At 40.7% G+C, this 19131-nt stretch overlaps 2 protein-coding genes across 2 annotated transcripts; one reads left to right on the top strand and one right to left on the bottom strand.

Moving 5' to 3' along the window:
• Window positions 1-590: 590 nt before the first annotated feature.
• Window positions 591-2995, bottom strand: LOC308312074 (c-Myc-binding protein-like). Its single transcript, XM_080794477.1, has 5 exons — window positions 2820-2995; window positions 2291-2363; window positions 2014-2062; window positions 1650-1779; window positions 591-905 (listed from the first exon to the last, which is right to left on the bottom strand). Exons 1-5 carry the CDS (start codon window positions 2832-2834, stop codon window positions 861-863), a joined length of 312 nt encoding a protein of 103 aa, XP_080650603.1. The 5' UTR covers window positions 2835-2995; the 3' UTR covers window positions 591-860.
• Window positions 2996-3486: 491 nt separating this feature from the next.
• LOC308312077 (ras-related GTP-binding protein C) lies at window positions 3487-16577 on the top strand. Its single transcript, XM_080794479.1, has 7 exons — window positions 3487-3849; window positions 5767-5970; window positions 6991-7190; window positions 9977-10091; window positions 10750-10892; window positions 12360-12508; window positions 14610-16577. Exons 1-7 carry the CDS (start codon window positions 3667-3669, stop codon window positions 14762-14764), a joined length of 1149 nt encoding a protein of 382 aa, XP_080650605.1. The 5' UTR covers window positions 3487-3666; the 3' UTR covers window positions 14765-16577.
• The last annotated feature ends 2554 nt before the right edge of the window (window positions 16578-19131 follow it).

Raw genomic sequence — 19131 nt, 5'->3', positions numbered from 1 at the left:
GTATACTTTTAAACTTTTATTTTGTAATAAACTTTTATATTGTGACTGACAAGTCATTACCTTTCTTTTGTATGTTAACTACAATGAAGTTGTTTCCCTGTCTTGTTTGTTTTTAATCACCCATTTCCAACTTTATTTTTGGTCTTCACTAATGCTCATACAATGGTAGTTTATGTACCGGCTCTCTCTCTCAGAGCAGGGCTATGGACAGTTCAGTAACAAGCAAGACTTAAAAAACAAAGGCTTCGATTTCAATGAGTTAGGTTTAGAATAGCTTTGAATTCCCATCTATTGGTAGGCAATGACAATGAAGTCCACAGTCAAACAATGACAAGTTATGAAAAAGTTTGTTTAAAATAATTTTTCGTTCATGCAAAGTGTAGTCTGACAGCAATAATATCTATAAATGTGATGAGTGTCTACAGTACTGGCTGCTATTAGAGCTCTAGAAAGCCATTGGAAATTAACAGTTCTCTCAACATAACAAGAATGTTTGCCCAATTACGATTCAAGCTTTCTAAAAAGAAAAGAAAATTAAAATTGTCAAGAAGGGATTATAGTACAAGTTATACTCAAAGAATGACCAAAACAACATTTTTACCCATTTATTGTCTTGGCAATATCAGACATGAATGTTTTGATTCAGCCCCATATACTATGTCTTAACCATAGTATCTGTCTTCAACAGCGTTCGTCATGCAAAGAAAAGCCTCAAAACACAACTTTTTTTTTTCTTTTTATAAATTATATACAAAATAAGTTAAATCCTAAGAAGAGGTATATAAAAAAAACAGCACTCAGCATGAAACTAAACTGAGGAACATGAACAAAAACTACGACAAAGCGAAGACAGTCTGCGGTCATTCTGCGGCTCCATCCTCTGATTTTGGTTCGTAGCGCTGAAGCTAGGGAAACGGGAATAAAGGAAAATGTTAGGACCTGGTATTGAGATGTCACTTGAACTTGAAATTATGTACAACTTTTAGTCGACTAAATCAACTGTAGATTTATTAGACTAAAGTGTTATGATATTTAGTAGACTAAAACTAGACTAACACTAAAACATTCCAGGTGATGAAAATGTGACTGAAACTAAATGAAAACTATTGAATTTGCTGCCAAAAACAACACTGCTGTGGTGAGAGTACTGCTCTGGTTTTGGTGAATATTAAGTAGTTCCGGTCATTTGTGGGGGGCACTGGGACACATTAAAAGTAAATTAATCCACAAAACTAGCATCATTTGTATTGTTGACCAATTTCTAAAATATTAGCGCAACTTTCGTTCAACTTTGACCACTCTATCACATGGAACTATTGGGCGTAGTGATATGGACACAACATAGTTCCGTGTGATAGCGGGGTAAAAAAATGAACGAAAGTTGCACTATATGGTAGAAATAGGTCAACAATACAAATGACGCTAGTTTTGTGAATTCATTTACTTTTAATGCATGGCCCCCTGTGCACCCAACAAAATGATTTGGTAATATGGTTTTGGTAATATTTTACCAAAACCAGAGAACTCCTGAACGTTGCTGAAAATGACCACTTTTGCTCAGCTACTACCCTGGGTAAATAAAGGGGGGGAAAAAAGAAAGTTTCTTTCCATCCGACAGCAATGATATCTTTGAAATAAAAAAGGCATACCCTTGTCTTGAGCTCTTGGTTTTCCTCAACCAGAAGTGCACACCTCTGCCTCAACTCGTTTACTTCCAGCTGAAGAGCTTCAGTGTCTTCACAATCCTGACCGGCTACACCGAGGCGCTGCTTCAGAAATCTGGGGGAGCTGGTTAAAGAATCTACAAAGTGCAATAACCATTCCCATCACAAACACAAACTGAATATGAATGTCAATGACAGGCCTTAGCTAGAATACAACTTTTACAATATGAATGTACAATGACAGGCCTTAGCTAGAATACAATACAACTTTTACAAGACCTCCCAAGGCACTTTCTGCTGTAACAGGCATTGGGTGGGAGGTGGCTGTGGCAAGATTTAGAAAGGATACTCCATTGCATTGTTTGGCTTCTCATTCTGTTCATACAGTGCCACCATCACTGAAGGAGCAGGAAAAAAGGGGGGGGGGGAACATTTAGTTAGGTTTACATCGGTATTGTAATAGTCTTCTACAGACTACAAGAAAATGCAGAATGAGTAGCCTGAATTTTACCTGTAGACTACACTATACCTAGTGCAAGTTCAGGCTACTCATTCAGCAGAATGCAATTCATAGAGCATGCCAAAATGGTAAGATACTCTTCTTCAAACTAACTGGACTTCCATACCACTAGTAAGAGTATCCATAACGCCTGCTTTCTCCAAATATCTCCGGAACTGTTCCCTTTTAGAGTCTGAAGCCTGTGGGAAGAAAGCAAAACTAGTGATTCAAACCACCAACTGTAACAAAGTTAGCCCTGGTCCAGAGACTGTAAGCACTGGACCAGGGCTATAACAAAGTTTACTACTTAACAGAAACACTCTGATGACAGTATAAATACACTTTACAATGTGTCGAATCTTGTGTGCTGTGTGGTAGTTTCAATTTTAGAGAACCAATGGATCAAATGTATTAAAAACATAAGCAAACAACTAAATAAGAACATTTTACGAAGTTCATAGTTTGTTGTAATTATTTGTTGTTTTCAGTGCTAAGAAAAAGCTATGGCTATAGACATTAAAGCCACGAGGCTGCAGGTGATTCAGGTGACAGGTTGCAATTAGGAAACGTTAGCATTAGCTCGCATGTGAGATTAACATGTGATTTGAGTTGAGGTTAAAATAGTTACGTTATCAACAAAACAGAAAAGTACTTACTCTATAATGTGCCATAATGATGTCGAGTTTATGTCTTTACCAGCAGCAATAGTTACAGTTCAAAACCAACTCCTTAGCAACACTCAACAGCTGCGTCCAAATGTATAAATTGAAACAAAGTGTCGCCAGATGGATGTAGTTGTAGTTTATTTATCGTCTCTCTTCCTCCTTCTCCCTCCCAGCTGCGTCAAGTCTTCAATAACAAGCTACCACTACACCGGGAATAGACAGCCTCTGTTTTCAAAACAAAGGCTCCGAAAAAAAACTGTCGCTTTATTATTGCATTATGTAAGGAAAGTCTAAGCTTTTATTTTGAAAGCGAAATCGATCAATTTCCAGTGGAGCTGTTTCTTATTGTGAAACAACACATAGATGGCATGGCGCAACCCCTCTTTTCGCCCTAGTCTCAAATAAGTTTGTAAAACTTGGAACAAGATAATTAATTTGACTGTAAATCACTGTGTTTGTTATTTAGGCGACTCCCCCTCTCCCTCCTACGAGCAAAACAAGCAAAACTAGTCTGAGTAGTACTAGTCAGGTGACAGCGAAAAGCCCAAGTAGAGTGGCAGCCAAACCGTCCAATCATTATACGCGGTGTAATCGGCATGTCCAATCAATCCCAGAGGGTGGGATCACTAGCTTTTTTTTCCACACAGGGAAGGAAGCCCAGCAGAGGAAACGTGTGACCACTACGCTGTGTTTCTGCGACTAGCATAGAATAACTGATAAACTGGATTCTTTGTTGAATTCTTGGTGCCAAACTGTGTTTTTTGGCATAAAGGCACAGCCGTGTGAGACAACGAGTGAGGGGGGGACAGGGGAAAGAAGCGGCCGTCGTTAGGTCAAAATGTCGATTCAGTACGAGGTGGAACCGCTGGCTGACAGCTATGGGGTTGCGGACTCGTTCCCCAAAGATTTTGGCTATGGAGAAGAAGAGGCCGACATAGAAGACAGCCCGTCTCCCTCTGACAGCAAGCCGAGAATTCTTTTGATGGGTTTGCGAAGAAGTGGCAAATCGTCCATACAGAAGGTGGGGACAAATGTTAGGGGGACCACCAGCTGTAGGCTACATTCTGGGCGAGAGACAGTAGCTGCGCCTTCCTCTCGTCAGGTTCATGCAAGTGATGTTAGCTAGCTTGGCTAGCTGCTACTTTGTAATTTATCTATATAAGTTAGTCGTTAGAACAGGAAACGTGGGCATGTATGTTGTTAACTTGGCCTGTGACTGCAAACAATATTACACTTTACGTGCGTGGTTGCCGGGTAGTTATCTTGCAACTTTAGCTCGTATGTTTTGATAATCATGAATGATTAACTTGGTGACAGATGCTCCCAGTCAGTGCATCCTAGTGATTTCCTAGGTGGGTATATGTCACCTGGGCTGTGTGGAGAATAACTTGCCTGCTATTTCTTAAAAACAATGAAGGCTTGCTCAAATTATTGCTCTCTCATGACAAGCCGACACGCCTTCTCATTCTGCAAATCATAATATGTTGGATGTACGCCATGGTCACTATAAACTACTACAGTTGTTTGGACGCTATTTACACAGCGCCATGTCATTATTTCGGTTACCTTTACTAATCATACAATTTTAGCCTGATCCTCAAAACTGATATTTATAACCCCGGGTTGGCCAATTTTAGACTGGCACTGGAGTTGAATAATTGATCATGAGCAGCAGTTGTGTTATTATGGGAGATATTTTATTATTCATGTTAGACTGTACAGAGGACAGTGTTTCACCTTGAGATACAAGAAGGAATGGTAAGGTGTAAACTGACAACAAAGGCATTGTCAAATATTGTCTAGTTACTAGACACTCACTAGAAACAAATGTGTAAATCCTTTGGTCCTTTACCCCAATTCTCCTGTAAGCTTCAAGAATGCACTGCCAAACAGCAAAACATGTGATTTGGCTTTTTGCTGTATCAGTCGATGGTGATCCCAACTATAAATGGAAGTGTCTGCCTTGCTGCTTCAAACAACAATCTAGAACAATCTAGTCAGAAAATGTACAATATGATATCATGCATTACACCACACTGCTTGAAAGTACATAGTTATAGGAGTTTGATATACTTACGATATAAAGTGAAGTTAGATATACTTATACAATAGAGAGTGATATGTACTATGTAGTCGATTCAACATACAGTACTGTGCGTGTCTTGCTCATTCCTAGCCCCGTTTGGAACCTCACTGCTCTTTTCCGAATAGAGGTTCCGAATAGAGGTATCCCTGCATCAGTAGAAAGGAGTTGAGCCATCCAAAAACAGTGGCGAAAACCCTTTTCGCAGTATCCATTTGCCTACAGGCTGTCAGCATTGAGCAATCTTTTTTATAGGGGTTTATATGTGACCCTAACAATGACATCCTATAAGGCAAAAATATCCTTTCCTTTTGCTACTTAAACTTAACGTTTAAGTAGCATGATGTGACATGTCAAACTAGGGGGTTTTCATGAAAACTCCCTAGTTTAAACACTTTAAACAAAAGAAGCCTGTTGATTGCTGGACTACGGATAAACTTAGGAGTTAGGACATGCACGTAACATTCTTAGACAGGGGTCAAACTGCTGCTTAAATCAGGCTTAAATTGCTTATTTAGTCAGCCAGTCAACCCCGTCCGCATGCGCAACATGGTTGAAATAGTTTTACTTTTTGGAAAGGGGTTTTCGCCCACTCCACTGTTTTTCGACGGCTCAACCCCCTTAATGACGATGCAGGCCAGGGATACCTCTATACGGAACCTCTTCTCGGAGCTAAGAGTGTAGAGTGAGGTTCCACACGTGGCTAGCTCATTCCGTAAGTTCTGTATGTGAGGTCTTTAATCTGTGTCAGTATGCACTATGCAGTAGCACTGCCACTGTCAAGCTGTACATTTTGTCCATACAGTTGCTATTTTTCCATGCCACATTTTGACATGTGCCATATTCTTTTTGTAGGTGGTGTTCCACAAAATGTCTCCGAATGAGACCTTGTTCCTGGAGAGCACGAACAAGATCTACAAGGACGACATCTCCAGCAGCTCGTTTGTCAACTTCCAAATCTGGGACTTCCCTGGCCAGGTGGACTTCTTTGATCCCACGTTCGACTATGAGATGATCTTCAGAGGGACAGGGGCCTTGATATTTGTCATTGATGCTCAGGTGAAGAAAGAACCCAATTGAGTGATTGAGCCTATGGAAACTCACTCACAAGCCAGTGCACTGCTCCTCGTGTGGACCTCACACCTAGATTTCAGTTCAAACCACCTATCTTTGTGGCGTCACCGTGTGTCATGTTTTCCAATTTCCATGTCATAATATAACCATATTGATATATCCGACTTGTTCTCTCCAGCACACTAAATGCTGAAAGTGGCTAAATTGTTCATGCTAAGAATCACTCTTACATTAGGGATTAGGTGGTATTCACTATGGTAAATCTATATAGTGGTCCTTTTTGGCCTCAACTAACCGAATAGTGTTGAAGAAGAGCTAAAGTTAACTGGACTGACCTTATACCACCTATTTTCTACAGAGACCACATGCATTACATAAAATGCTGATGTGATTGGAAGGCTTATTAGTAATCAGAATGACTGTATCAATTTCTTGCAGTCATTGGTCACGGGGTGTTTTTCTGTTTTTGTTTCAGCCTCTGCATTTCTTTTTTTGCTGTGACATTGTGGGTGATAGTGGAGTAATTGATTTCCTCATAACTGGTTTGACATAACTACGGATGTTGCAGTTATTGTGCACACAATCCTCATGAGAAATAGTCTGGATTTGTCTGTTCACGATGGCATGGTTTTTAGTGTGGTGGAGTAATTCTGTCTAGAATGTTGGCTGTTTTCAAATATGTGTTAAGGAGTGGTTCTCCAACCTCCTTAAGCACCATATCACAGATTGTGCATGACCGCAGTAGTTTGTAACAGTTTGAATGCAGTATACATATATAAAACAACCTGATTGTAAATGTGCTACCATTATAGACACTACTACAGCATAACTCAAGCTTGATTATATTGTGGAGGCAGTGTGTAAATGACCACAAGGTTGTAGAATGATGTGTAGATGAAGTGACCTTTTTTTATATATATTTTATTAAAAAAAATAAAGAAAAATATATGAAAGTCATGATGAAAACTTGTGTTTATGATATCTATATGCCATTTCCTCTCCCAGGATGACTATGTGGAGGCATTGGGCAGGCTCCACCTCACTGTGTCACGGGCCTACAGGGTGAACCCAGACATCAACTTTGAGGTATTCATTCACAAAGTGGATGGCCTCTCAGATGACCACAAGATAGAGACACAGAGAGACATCCACCAGAGAGCCAACGACGATCTGGCAGATGCTACCTTAGAGAAACTACACCTCAGGTACATAGAAATAGACCTGTCACAATTATTACACACTTGCCTAATCATAATTATTTGAGATAATCACAATTATCACTTCTTCATTTAGTCATGTCCACTCCACCCACCAGAAAAAGTTCCACACATGCATGTTGCCATTGTCATGCTGTACATGGGTAGAATATGGTGACTGATATGCATAACACCTTTAGACAAAGCTGCTTGACTTCTTTACCTTTTTGCTTGTTTACGTCCCAGTCACTGATCATTACATTCCTATGCAAAATATAAGTAAATGTAAACATCCTCAGGCTCTGACTACTAACCTTAAACTTAGTGGCTTCCGCAGACTGTAAATATCATTTTTATTATGTAAGTACTGTGCTGAATGAAAGTGGAACGTAACACAAAGCAGGAGACGGATGATTTTATGATATTGATACTGCAAAGTCGACTTCCCCATCTCCTGTAAAAAAGGTCTTGCACATCTAGCCAGTTGACCACGGACGGCACACAATCTATTTCACGTTATTAGCAACCATTTTCCAAAGCATACTGTAATTTGTTTTGATTTAATTACATTTTGTTGCTTTGCTATTTCAAACACAAATTCAAACTATATACTGTGGGGAAATAAATACCCTATGGACATGATGTGAAACAGAGTATCGTTTCACCAATCATCCTCATCATGCATGTCCGAAGATGCAAGACAATGTGCCCAATAACGTCTCAGATTTAGACGTTTTGCAGGAGAATTACATAGGGTATTTTCTTCCTCACACTACTGTATATCACTTCTCCTCAGAACAATGGGATTCAAGTTCACTATCGGCACTATTTCCTATTCATGGAAAAATGTTCTTTTGCATGTATGGTAGGCCAAAGCTGTGAAGAAGCAGTATGGAATGCATTGATACTGGCATGGTCCTTTAATAATTTGTACTGTCAATGTGTGTGAGTCTGTGAGACATGTTGCATTGCTCTGCAACACCACATGGTTGGAATACTCTTAAGGAATTGCTGTGAGATTCCTCATTGTGCTCCTAATGAAGAATCCCCATGCCATGTGCTCCAGATACCAGGCGTTTTGTGATCGGTCTTTGTTGTTCAGGCATTCATTAATTTTGCCACCTATTGCGCTGTAGGCAAAATATTGTTTATTTTATTTTTGTCCTGGCGTTGTCACGGTGTGGGCATCTTATAGAGCAGGGTTTCTCAAAGTGGGTGCCGTGGCGCAAGTCCAAACGTGCCGCAGAATACTTTGATAATATTTGGAATTTATCTAAATCACTTCAGTTTAACCACTTAGACCCTTTATATTTAGTAAAACGGACCTGATTTGCACTGTAGCCTACTTGGGCCGCTATCCCCCTTTATTATTATTTTATTTTTTATTTTTATTATTTTTAATTTCTATTGAAAATCCCATAGGGTCGTCTTAGATTGCTTCATATAAATACTGTGTTCCAAAAATAAACAAATCAGCCCCACTATTTCACTTGGATATGAAGCATCGACGAATGGTGAAAAAGTACTAATTCGTGAAAAATGTAATTCTCCAAACACAGATGTTGGGTTGAAAAAATATTGAAAAAAACATGCATTCTGCGTGTTGATATTAATCTTAATATCATGCTTGGTGGCTGTCTTTGTTCGGGATGCTCTCGTAATGCTATGCTGATATTGATCATAGCATTAGCAGAGTTTACAGAGCGCCACGCTGTCATTAGCAGAGTTTACAGAGCGCCACGCTGTTGGGTCTCCGTCTAAAATACACCCACATTTGATCGTGGATGAGGTTTCTTTTTAGCTGCAGCTTGTTCACCGGGGAATGCATTCTTGGACGCGGCCATCTTACTTCAGTGTGATGCACGCTATGGAGCAGGGTCTTTGAGAAGGGTCCCGTTGGTTGGGCAGACTGCCTTTCCAAGGCAATAGTATGCATGATTGTTTTCCACGATGAGGAGTTTTTTAATACAATTGCTATCATACCGGTATGTCTATTGTGATGCCCCCAAACTACCTAAAAGTCCTAAACTGTACACAGTTCTTGTTCTCTGTTGGTGGTTTACTGTAGAGGATTAGAGAGTTGTGCTGGCATCCCCCAGTGTTATGTTTTATGCAAGGTTCGATTGCTGTTTTTTCTGGCCAGACAGCCAGATCAATCCCAGATTTATAGTGGTGCTAGGAGAGAGATACTTGTTCCTATGATGCTCTTGTATGCTTTCTTTGCTGCAAAGTTGTGTCCCTATACCATCTGTGTTCTGGAAGTCCATTTTGCCAAAGTTGCTGTCTCCCCTTGTGTTTCATCTCTTTCAGACATCATGTGTCTGCCCAAAGTCAAAACAATATAGCCATATCACATATGGAATTTTGCTTCACACTTTTGACAAAACGAGCAACCCAAAAAAAAACCTGACACTTCTCGTAACATGATTCCCCTATATTGTGCATGTCATAGGCAAAACTTGTCAGAAGTGATCAAACACAAGTCAGAAATTGTGAAAATAGGCCGGCAGATCTACAATCTCACAAGCTCGTAGATTGGCTATCTTCACTATTCGTCATAGGGTAAAGTACACAGCACAGGGCTTATGTTGTTAAAGCCTTGTCCAAGCGAAATACCAATGTGCTGAAATGCTGACTGGAGAACCTCTGGACTGGAAGTTGCTGCCAGTCATGTGATGTCCGGGTTTATCGGTTTCTTTTAAATCCAAATATTTGAGGAACTGCAAAGGGTCTTATGACTGGATTTCCACTATCAGATGATTTGATGTCCGTTTCTTCTTTCTGCTCCCATTCAGCTTCTACTTAACTAGTATCTATGACCACTCCATCTTTGAGGCCTTCAGCAAAGTAGTCCAGAAACTCATCCCTCAGCTTCCCACACTGGAGAACCTCCTAAACATCTTCATCTCTGTGAGTAGGCCCTTAAGAGTCAAATTAACCTTCTTCATTATTCTAATGCCATTGAGTTGAATAACCTTTTCCTTTCTTTTACTTCTGTTGTGGTCTATCATTAATCGTTAATCTTGAACAGCTTCCCTTAATATAACTCTGAAGAGTGTACCCTTAAGGGTCCATGTGGTCCCTCTTAAATGAACACAAAGTAATTTACTGTGATAGTAGTTGTTTATCAATCATTTAATAATGGATGAGCTTTTGTAAATAATATGGTAATTTTGATTAATCTGTGCAGAATTTACACGCATATGCACAGATGAAACAATTCATTTTAAAAACATCCACTGTTGATGATCAAGCAGATCCTGGCAAAACAGTACTTAGAAATAAGTCCGTCTTGGCTTTATGTTTTCTGGTACCGGTGCTAGTCACTGACGTGTAACGCTAAGCTGACATTGAAATACGTCCTTGCCCACATTTTCTGGTGTCTATTGTGTTACCCTACCTTCTCCAAGCAACTAATCTGAAAATTCTTTGCAGATGCTTATCAGGCTTATTGTGTCCAAATATATTATATCATACATACTCTTTTAAAACCAAATCTCTCTTTCCTTGTCTCACCTCTCCTCTTTCTGTATCATATCTGTCTTCTCTTTTAATCTCTCTGTTATAGAATTCGGGGATAGAGAAAGCCTTTCTGTTTGATGTAGTCAGTAAGATATACATTGCAACAGACAGCTCTCCTGTAGACATGCAGTCCTATGAACTCTGCTGCGACATGATCGACGTTGTCATCGACGTGTCCTGCATCTATGGGTGAGTCTGCTCCTCTGAACATCTATATTGTTATAATTTCATTAGATGGCATTTTCATATGGGGACCAATATGACCAAAGCAGCCACTGATGGATTTGCCTCATGAGAAAACACATTTCATTGAAACATCTTAAAGTATTAATATATCACAATTCAAATGTCTTTGAATATGTGACGTGCACATTCTCTCACTCTATGAGTTAATACTTGCTGCAGGTGTTTACGTAAGTGATATCCCCTGACTATGCAATCAATGCAATTATTTTGCCTAATGTACCTCTCAGCTGAGCACACATGCGTGTGTGCTCACAGACCGACAGACACACATACACACAGAGTACAGCAGGTGGGGACGCGTCTGACAAACAGAATTTTGGTGGTTAGAGGTTGGAAATGTCGAATTAAGAAATTACAGTAAATCAAAATGGTGCTTCTTCCCAGATAGCGTTTGATTTGGATTTTCTCAAGATACTGAGTTCAGGCTCAGCTCCAGGATGAAATGACTGTAAATGGCGAGGGGCACACATCATTTTATATATTGTAAAACATTATATACATGAAACTTAAACTTAAGGGGCAGAATTTGCAACTGAGGTTGCCAGGCCCCCTCTGGCATCCCTGTGGCGCCAACAAATATTTGGTCATAATGGCTGGCTGTGCATCCTGACTTTACATTCTAAAGAGCTTTATCGATTTGCATCTGGATGTAATGATAGTTGACTTGTCTGCAAGTCCTTTATAATATTAATAATTCATGTTAATCCCAGAATCCGTTTTTAAAAAATTTAAGCAAATAGATTTCCCTGGAATACATTAGAACAGGGGTTTTCAACCGGTGGTCTGTGGTCCGCGGAGGTATTGCAGGTGGTCCCTGGCCAATGCATTAAAAAAAAAAGAGAACTTACAGGAGTTCTTACTGTATGGTGTGTGTGTGTGATATGAAATGTGATCTTACCATAATCACAGTAATCCTTAATCGTATTCAAACAAAATCACTATTTTATTAGATATTATATTGATATTATAGCTATTTTCTCCAGCTCCCTGTGGTGCATGAACCCCCCACCACTATTGTGTGGGGTGGGTCTATGATGGACCCGCCACGCACAATAGTGGTGGTCCCCAGGTTGCTCTTAGTCAGGATGGTGGTCCCTGGGTCAATAGTGGTGGTCCCCAGGTTGCCCTTAGTCAGGATGGTGGTCCCTGGGTCAATAGTGGTGGTCCCCAGGTTGCTCTTAGTCAGGATGGTGGTCCCTGGGTCAATAGTGGTGGTCCCCAGGTTGCTTTTAGTCAGGATGGTGGTCCCTGGGTCAATAGTGGTGGTCCCCAGGTAGCTCTTAGTCAGGATGGTGGTCCCTGGGTCAAAATCAGTTGAAAACCCCTGCATTAGAAAGTGTTACTGAGTAATGAAGCTTGTTTCAGCCGAACCTGAACAAAATGAACATTATATGGTGTCTGTTGTTTCAGTCTGAAGGAGGATGGCAGTGGCAGTGCCTATGACAAGGAGTCCATGGCCATCATCAAGCTCAACAACACCACTGTGCTGTACCTGAAAGAGGTCACCAAGTTCTTGGCCCTCGTTTGCATCCTCCGAGAAGAAAGCTTTGAGCGCAAAGGTGAGTTATATATTTTCTTCGTCTTCTTCTTCTATTCTAATTATTATACATTACCTTTTAGGGCTAGAACAAGGGGCGGAGCTTTCCTTTCCAGAATATGGGTGCGAGTTAAACTGAAATCATATACTCAACCATGATATGATTGCGTACAGTTGTACATATAACTTATAATGACTGTGATCTTACCATTAAATAAAAACCACTTGGGACTTAATGTAAAAGACTCTATAAAGAGAAGAACAATCTGAGAAAGATACTCCTTGTTGAGTGGGCCTGTGAGTTTTAAGTAGGTTTTAAACACCTGAAGTGTTCAGTCTCATTACTGCCTATCAAATAAGTACTGTATTCACATTTAAAGGGGCTATGACACGGCCCGAATATATCATATATGATACTGTACTTCACCAGTGGTGTCATACTCGTAGAACGCAGTACCACATTGTGGTATTTGATGTGCACACGCAGGGACGTGTCGTGCCGAATCAAATGGCTACTACTTCTCCTAACAACAGGACAGCTTTAACTGTTTACCTGAGCACACGTAGCCTATACGGTAAGCATGCACACTTACAGCAGTAGTCTAGAGGGCTCCAGTAGGCTACTGCTGCTGTGTGGTGTTCTGCACACAAGAAGAATGCCTTCTCCATCAATGAACAGATTCATTCGTCCAAAGCAAACTTTTTAGTTTCGCTAGTGTGTGCAGTAAAGATGTTTGTCTGACTATTTTAAGTCTACTTTTGTGTTTGTGTCTAAAACTCTCATACACTATTTAACAATAGGCTTAGGCTATATCTGCTGTTCTGTGTGCATACCGTGATGCGCACATGCACACGCGTGCGCGTGCGTGCACATGACATCATTAAAACGCTGTGGTACCAGTAAAAAAAACCATCATGACACCACTGTACATCACGTGGTCTCAGTGATAACAGTCTGAAAACTCTCGTATTCGCTACTCATTAGCAATGTAAGGCATCAGACAGGCAGATCGGGCATCAGATTTTCACATCATAGTGGCTAAATATGACTGGTCATGTGTGCTTTGTTCTCATTGTATTGTATCTTATTACCAAACATAATAATGCAAATGGCCATGCTGTGATGTACCCATTGTCCCCGAGTCTGGCCATTCACAAACCAATTCCACTTTGTTTTAGTTTTACAATTGTCTTGACTCTTGAAATTCAGTACGTGTTAAAACTAAATTTGGGACTATATGTGCCAAATCACTTTGAGGTTAGGGGCACTAAATGCCATTGTTGCCACGAAACGGATGACGTCGTATCACCTTCATATACGGTGCAGAGAATAGAAGGGATCGTTCATTTAGTACGACATTAGTGCAGCGTTAATACATCAATAAGAAGTATAAGAAAGGAGGTATCTAAAGGTAGACCATAGACTCAAACGTGACCAGCTCCGGTCCCTCCTCAGCTCCTAAGAAGAATTACAGATCCTTAAGCCATAAGGCTTCCCCAAATAGGAGTCTCCATGGACTTCTCTGACGGTTCCCCACAAGTATAGGAGAATCTCAGTTATACCATTATTTTATCAATGTGTTCACTGCAATCTCATGACAATGACAGAGACACGGGATGTGTACTTTAGGCAGGCGTGCATAACTATTTTCTACAATAGCCAAGAATTGTTCATCTATTTTTGTTGCAATCAAACTCATGCTCATGTGTTTATTCATGATAATTAGTTGACAATGAATTGGTTGACTGCCAACAACCATATTTTTTATTAACTCTTTGTGATCCACACATTTTGTTTTAAAATACAAAATAAATATCCTTTTTTGTCAGGGCTGGTATGGTAGACTTTAATGATTTAAAAGTAAAAGAAAGGGATAAAGTTACTGAAGTTAACAATCAAACAATAGCAATGCAAGTGAGAATTGTTTTGTCTTTATCACTCTGGTATTTTAATACAGAGGCTGGTGGCAAAGGTTTGAGAACCACTGTACCTGTCATATTCCAACACATCACATTTGCATATTCTATTGCCTCTTCATAATTTAGTTTAGTACGAATATATTTTCATCATATTGTATCTATTTGTCTTCCTTGCCTGCATCCGTGACCCCACCCTGCCTCAGGCTTGATAGACTACAACTTCCACTGTTTCCGGAAGGCCATACACGAAGTGTTCGAAGTGGGCGTTACCACGCAGCGCCTGTTGGGCCTACAGCCACCTGGCACGCCCTGCACCAAGGCTGTGGCACTGAACGGCACACCGCGCAACACTGTCTAGACACACTGGGGAGAAGAAAGGGAGAGAGAGAGAGAGAGACTGAGAGACTGAGAGTGGTTTGAGGAAAAGAAAGATGGAAGACAGGGGCTAGGGAGCCTGCGGTTGAGAGACTAATGGATTGGGGCTCAGCAGCGCACCAATCACATTCCCTCGCTCCCAGCACCTTAAAAAAAAATCACTGAGAGATGACTAGAGCTGAAAGTAGGAGCAGTACTGGAGCACATGAGGCGGCAGTCCTCTCGAGCTAGGATGGAAGGGAAACTCAAAGCGCTTGTTTTGGGGCGAATGCAAGGCGTCGAGGCACACTGTTCACGGCAAAGACAAAGTGAAAGTGTACCTTGACCCAGATGCACCACAAAGATGGCAAAAGGTGTTCAGGACCTTTTCCTTGCTTTCCTATTGGCGTCCAGTGGAAGTGTGACGATGGCTATGTCCTTTAACTGCTGGTCCTAATTTGTGAATTACAGTATGAATGAAAATGGGGGGGAAAAAAAGAGAATCTTTATTGTAAACCCTGTACTTTGGACAAGCTACCTGTTTGGGGGCTCAATATAGTCATGTAACCACCCCCACGCTGTGCAAAGATGGTGGATGAGAAATGCTAGTACAAGCCCCCACAGTTCAGAGATGGCCTTATGTAGATAAAGCTTGATTGATGCGCAAGCTTTTTCTCACTACTACTCACCTCACCTGAATGCTGCCCAAAACTCACCTCTAAAAGGGAAACACATGTTCCTAAAATGGAGTAAAGAGGGAATTACAGTGTCCACCGGTTATTCTTGATGTGTGTGTGTGTGTGTGTGTGTGTGTGTGTGACTGTGTGTGTGCGTTCGCGTGCGTGTGTGCGCGACTGCGTGTGTGTCTGTGCGCGACTGCGTGTGTGTCTGTGCGCGACTGCGTGTGTGCACAACTGTAAAGGGAAGGAAAGGTTTTCATAATGAGCTCCATACAGAAGTGGTAACCATTACAGAGGTCTCACTTCATGCATTTATGCTATATTAGTACTGCAGTGATTATTTCCTCAATGTTATACACTCAAAACAATTAAACAAACTAATGTCAAACCATTCCTTTTACTTTCCAGTGGCAGAAAAGAGAGCAAAAGTGTTGGCAATAGTTGAGTGGACAGTAACAAAAAACCAATTAATTTATCTGTATCCACCGGCAAAGGATGTGTGTTGAAACTTTGTATGATGCAAATAAATATAAAAAATGGTTTTAGGTAATGAACAAAGAAAAAATACATTAAAGGTCTCCACACACCGGGCGCAAATTCGGATTTTTAAGCTGCGTTTCTCCATCGGTTTTCCGAGAAACGCACCCGGTGTGCAACCAGCTTTAGAATCTTAAAGGAGAAATTTATAATTGTGTAAAAAGGAAAAAATAAATTTTGAGAGATGAGTAAAGGCTTATTTCCTGCCAGCTTACAATAGTGTCATAGTCATGACTCATGAGAGAAATGGGTTCACTCCATTTTGCTGGACTGAAAACTGATGCACCGTCTGAGACGGTGCTGCATGCCGAAAATAGCCGATCTACAAGTTCACAGCGAGCCACGATGTGACACATTTTGGGAGCGTGACACTGTTGTTTGATCGTGTATAAAGGGAGCATTAGAAATTGGGATATTACAAGGGCCTACATTCCTACTTGGTTACGCACCATTGAAGAGGGATGATGACACACAGCAGTGTCCAGTGAATTGACAGCACACAGCAGTGTCCAGTGAATTGACAGCACACAGCAGTGTCCAGTGAATTGACAGCACACAGCAGTGTCCAGTGAATTGACAGCACACAGCAGTGTCCAGTGAATTGACAGCACACAGCAGTGTCCAGTGAATTGACAGCACACAGCAGTGTCCAGTGAATTGACAGCACACTGCAGTGTCCAGTGAATTGACAGCACACAGCAGTGTCCAGTGAATTGACAGCACACAGCAGTGTCCAGTGAATTGACAGCACACAGCAGTGTCCAGTGAATTGACAGCACACAGCAGTGTGCAGTGAATTGACACCACACAGCAGTGTGCAGTGAATTGACAGCACACGGCAGTGTCCAGTGAATTGACAGCACACAGCAGTGTCCAGTGAATTGACAGCACACGGCAGTGTCCAGTGAATTGACAGCACACAGCAGTGTCCAGTGAATTGACAGCACACGGCAGTGTCCAGTGAATTGACAGCACACAGCAGTGTCCAGTGAATTGACAGCACACAGCAGTGTCCAGTGAATTGACAGCACACAGCAGTGTGCAGTGAATTGACAGCACACAGCAGTGTCCAGTGCCCATTCCAAGCATGCACACGTCATCCAGTTGTATTGCTCTCAAATACAACTTTGTTCAATGTATTATTTAAGAGACGGCACAAAACTAAGGGATAAAAACGATTGATGGTGTATGAAAAAATCCCTTAAAATACAATTATACATGCTTGCATGGTCCCAAATTCAACTGCATGTAGCAACAAAAGATACGAATAAAATATATGTATTTGTAAACGGTTTACAGGCCAGCATCTATCTGATTGGCTCTCCAACACGAGTCCAAGACTACAAGAGGTCTATTGTAGATCAGCTATTTTCATTTTTTCACAAGATTTTGAAAGAGTTTGTGGTTAACTCTTGAAGGTGTTCAAATGGACCTGTAATGGCTCTTGAGTTAATTTTACACTTTGGGTTGTAACTTGAAGAAAGCAGGAGTGGACTTAGGACAAACATCTAAAGGAAGTAAAGCTAGACCAAATTTAATTCTGATTGCCATTACAATAATACAAACATATTATTCCTATGCCTGTAGTTTAGGTCTTATTTGATTTGGATCAGGATGCATATCTGCAGACTCAGGCTGGTTTCTTCTGAGACTTACTGTCGGTAACATGGGACAATGTAACACTTGCACATCAAAACCATGGTGGGTGGTTGGTTGGTTGATTGATGTATTAAGACGCTATACTGTGTGAAATAAAGGAACATTTTAATTTTGAATGGTTAATGATTGCAGTGACAGCATGCCAGGTCTGTCTGACTGTCAGCATTCTTGATTGGCTCAAGATTTAAGAGACCCAAAAATTCTGTTCATTGATTGACGAACACAGAGTAGCTGTTTGAAACTTGCCAAACTGTTTTGTTTTCAAATTAATGTACTTCAGAATTTAAGGGCTAAAGGTAATTGAGTGCTTGGTTATACATTTGCATGCATGCCATTCATTTTGTTGTACACACTGCATGAAGTTATTGAGAAATGAGACACGTTTCAAAATATTAGCGGCACCTTGGACATTCTTTCACTTACACTCTTACAGTATCTGCTGCAAGCCTTAAAAATAAACACTAGATGGTGCCATAGGACTATAACAATGTTTTCTTCATAATGGGCCAAAATGGGGTATACATCTTTGCCTCTATGTTTTAATCCTTGTTAAATTCACGGTAACCATGTGCTACTTGAACCTTTTTATAAAGCATTTTACAGCCTGTTAAAGTTGGCCTATAAATGCCAGCAGTTAGCTGCCTTGCCCAGGACCAGGAGTATGTACCTGATCTTTGATTAGACCCACATACTCGGGATAACAATGGATTTCTCAGTAGTGACAAAACAGGGTTTCGCTTATCTATCTGCAAAAAAAGTACATGATAACTGCCTGTTGTTGCGCATTAATATATGGAACACCATCTTGGTTTCATGTTTAGCCGTTACTAATTTGCCATAAAACACTATTTTCAACAATGGTACAATATGAAACCACACACACTCTTAATTGCCAATTGTCTAGTTTTTGTCTAGAGTTTATTGTGATTCATGTGTCATTATAATGAGCGAGCAGGGAGGGGAAACATTCAGGAGAGCGCAAGGGAAAAAAAATAACTCGCCGGTTTAGTGCACAGAAAAGAAAAAAAAGCCTACTGAATAGCTTCGGCATGCAAGTTATTCACCAGTTAAGTTAAATAAGCCTCACAGCTACTGTCACGACCCATTATGTGGGGTGTAGGCAAGACGGCTAAACACCACTTCCACACAATTTAGATGCAATAAAATACTGACAGCTTTTTTATCCACTTCATTAAGCCCCTAATTTCTTATAAAAATCTCCTGCATTAATCCTGGCGAAGGCTTCCCTGCGGTTCTTTAAGCTCTCTTCCAACCTTAGCCGCCTTGCTTTGATGCTTACTCAAATAGGCGCTAATTTGAGATAAATTATGCATCCGCATGTACCCATGCCAAGGAATATAAAGTGTGACACTCTGAAAGATGGTGAATTAAAGCAAAGTGTGATGTCTCTCGACAGAATATAATGGCAAGATAGGTTAGCCCTGTCAACCTGGCGGTGTGCTGATCTGGAAGTCACTTCATACTCAGTGGAAGG

This window comes from Protomyctophum bolini (genome assembly GCF_963924005.1).
Source record: "Protomyctophum bolini genome assembly, contig: SCAFFOLD_272, whole genome shotgun sequence".
NCBI lineage: Eukaryota > Metazoa > Chordata > Actinopteri > Myctophiformes > Myctophidae > Protomyctophum > Protomyctophum bolini.
Note: the sequence above shows the minus strand (reverse complement) of the source record. Positions and strands in the feature narration are given on the sequence as shown.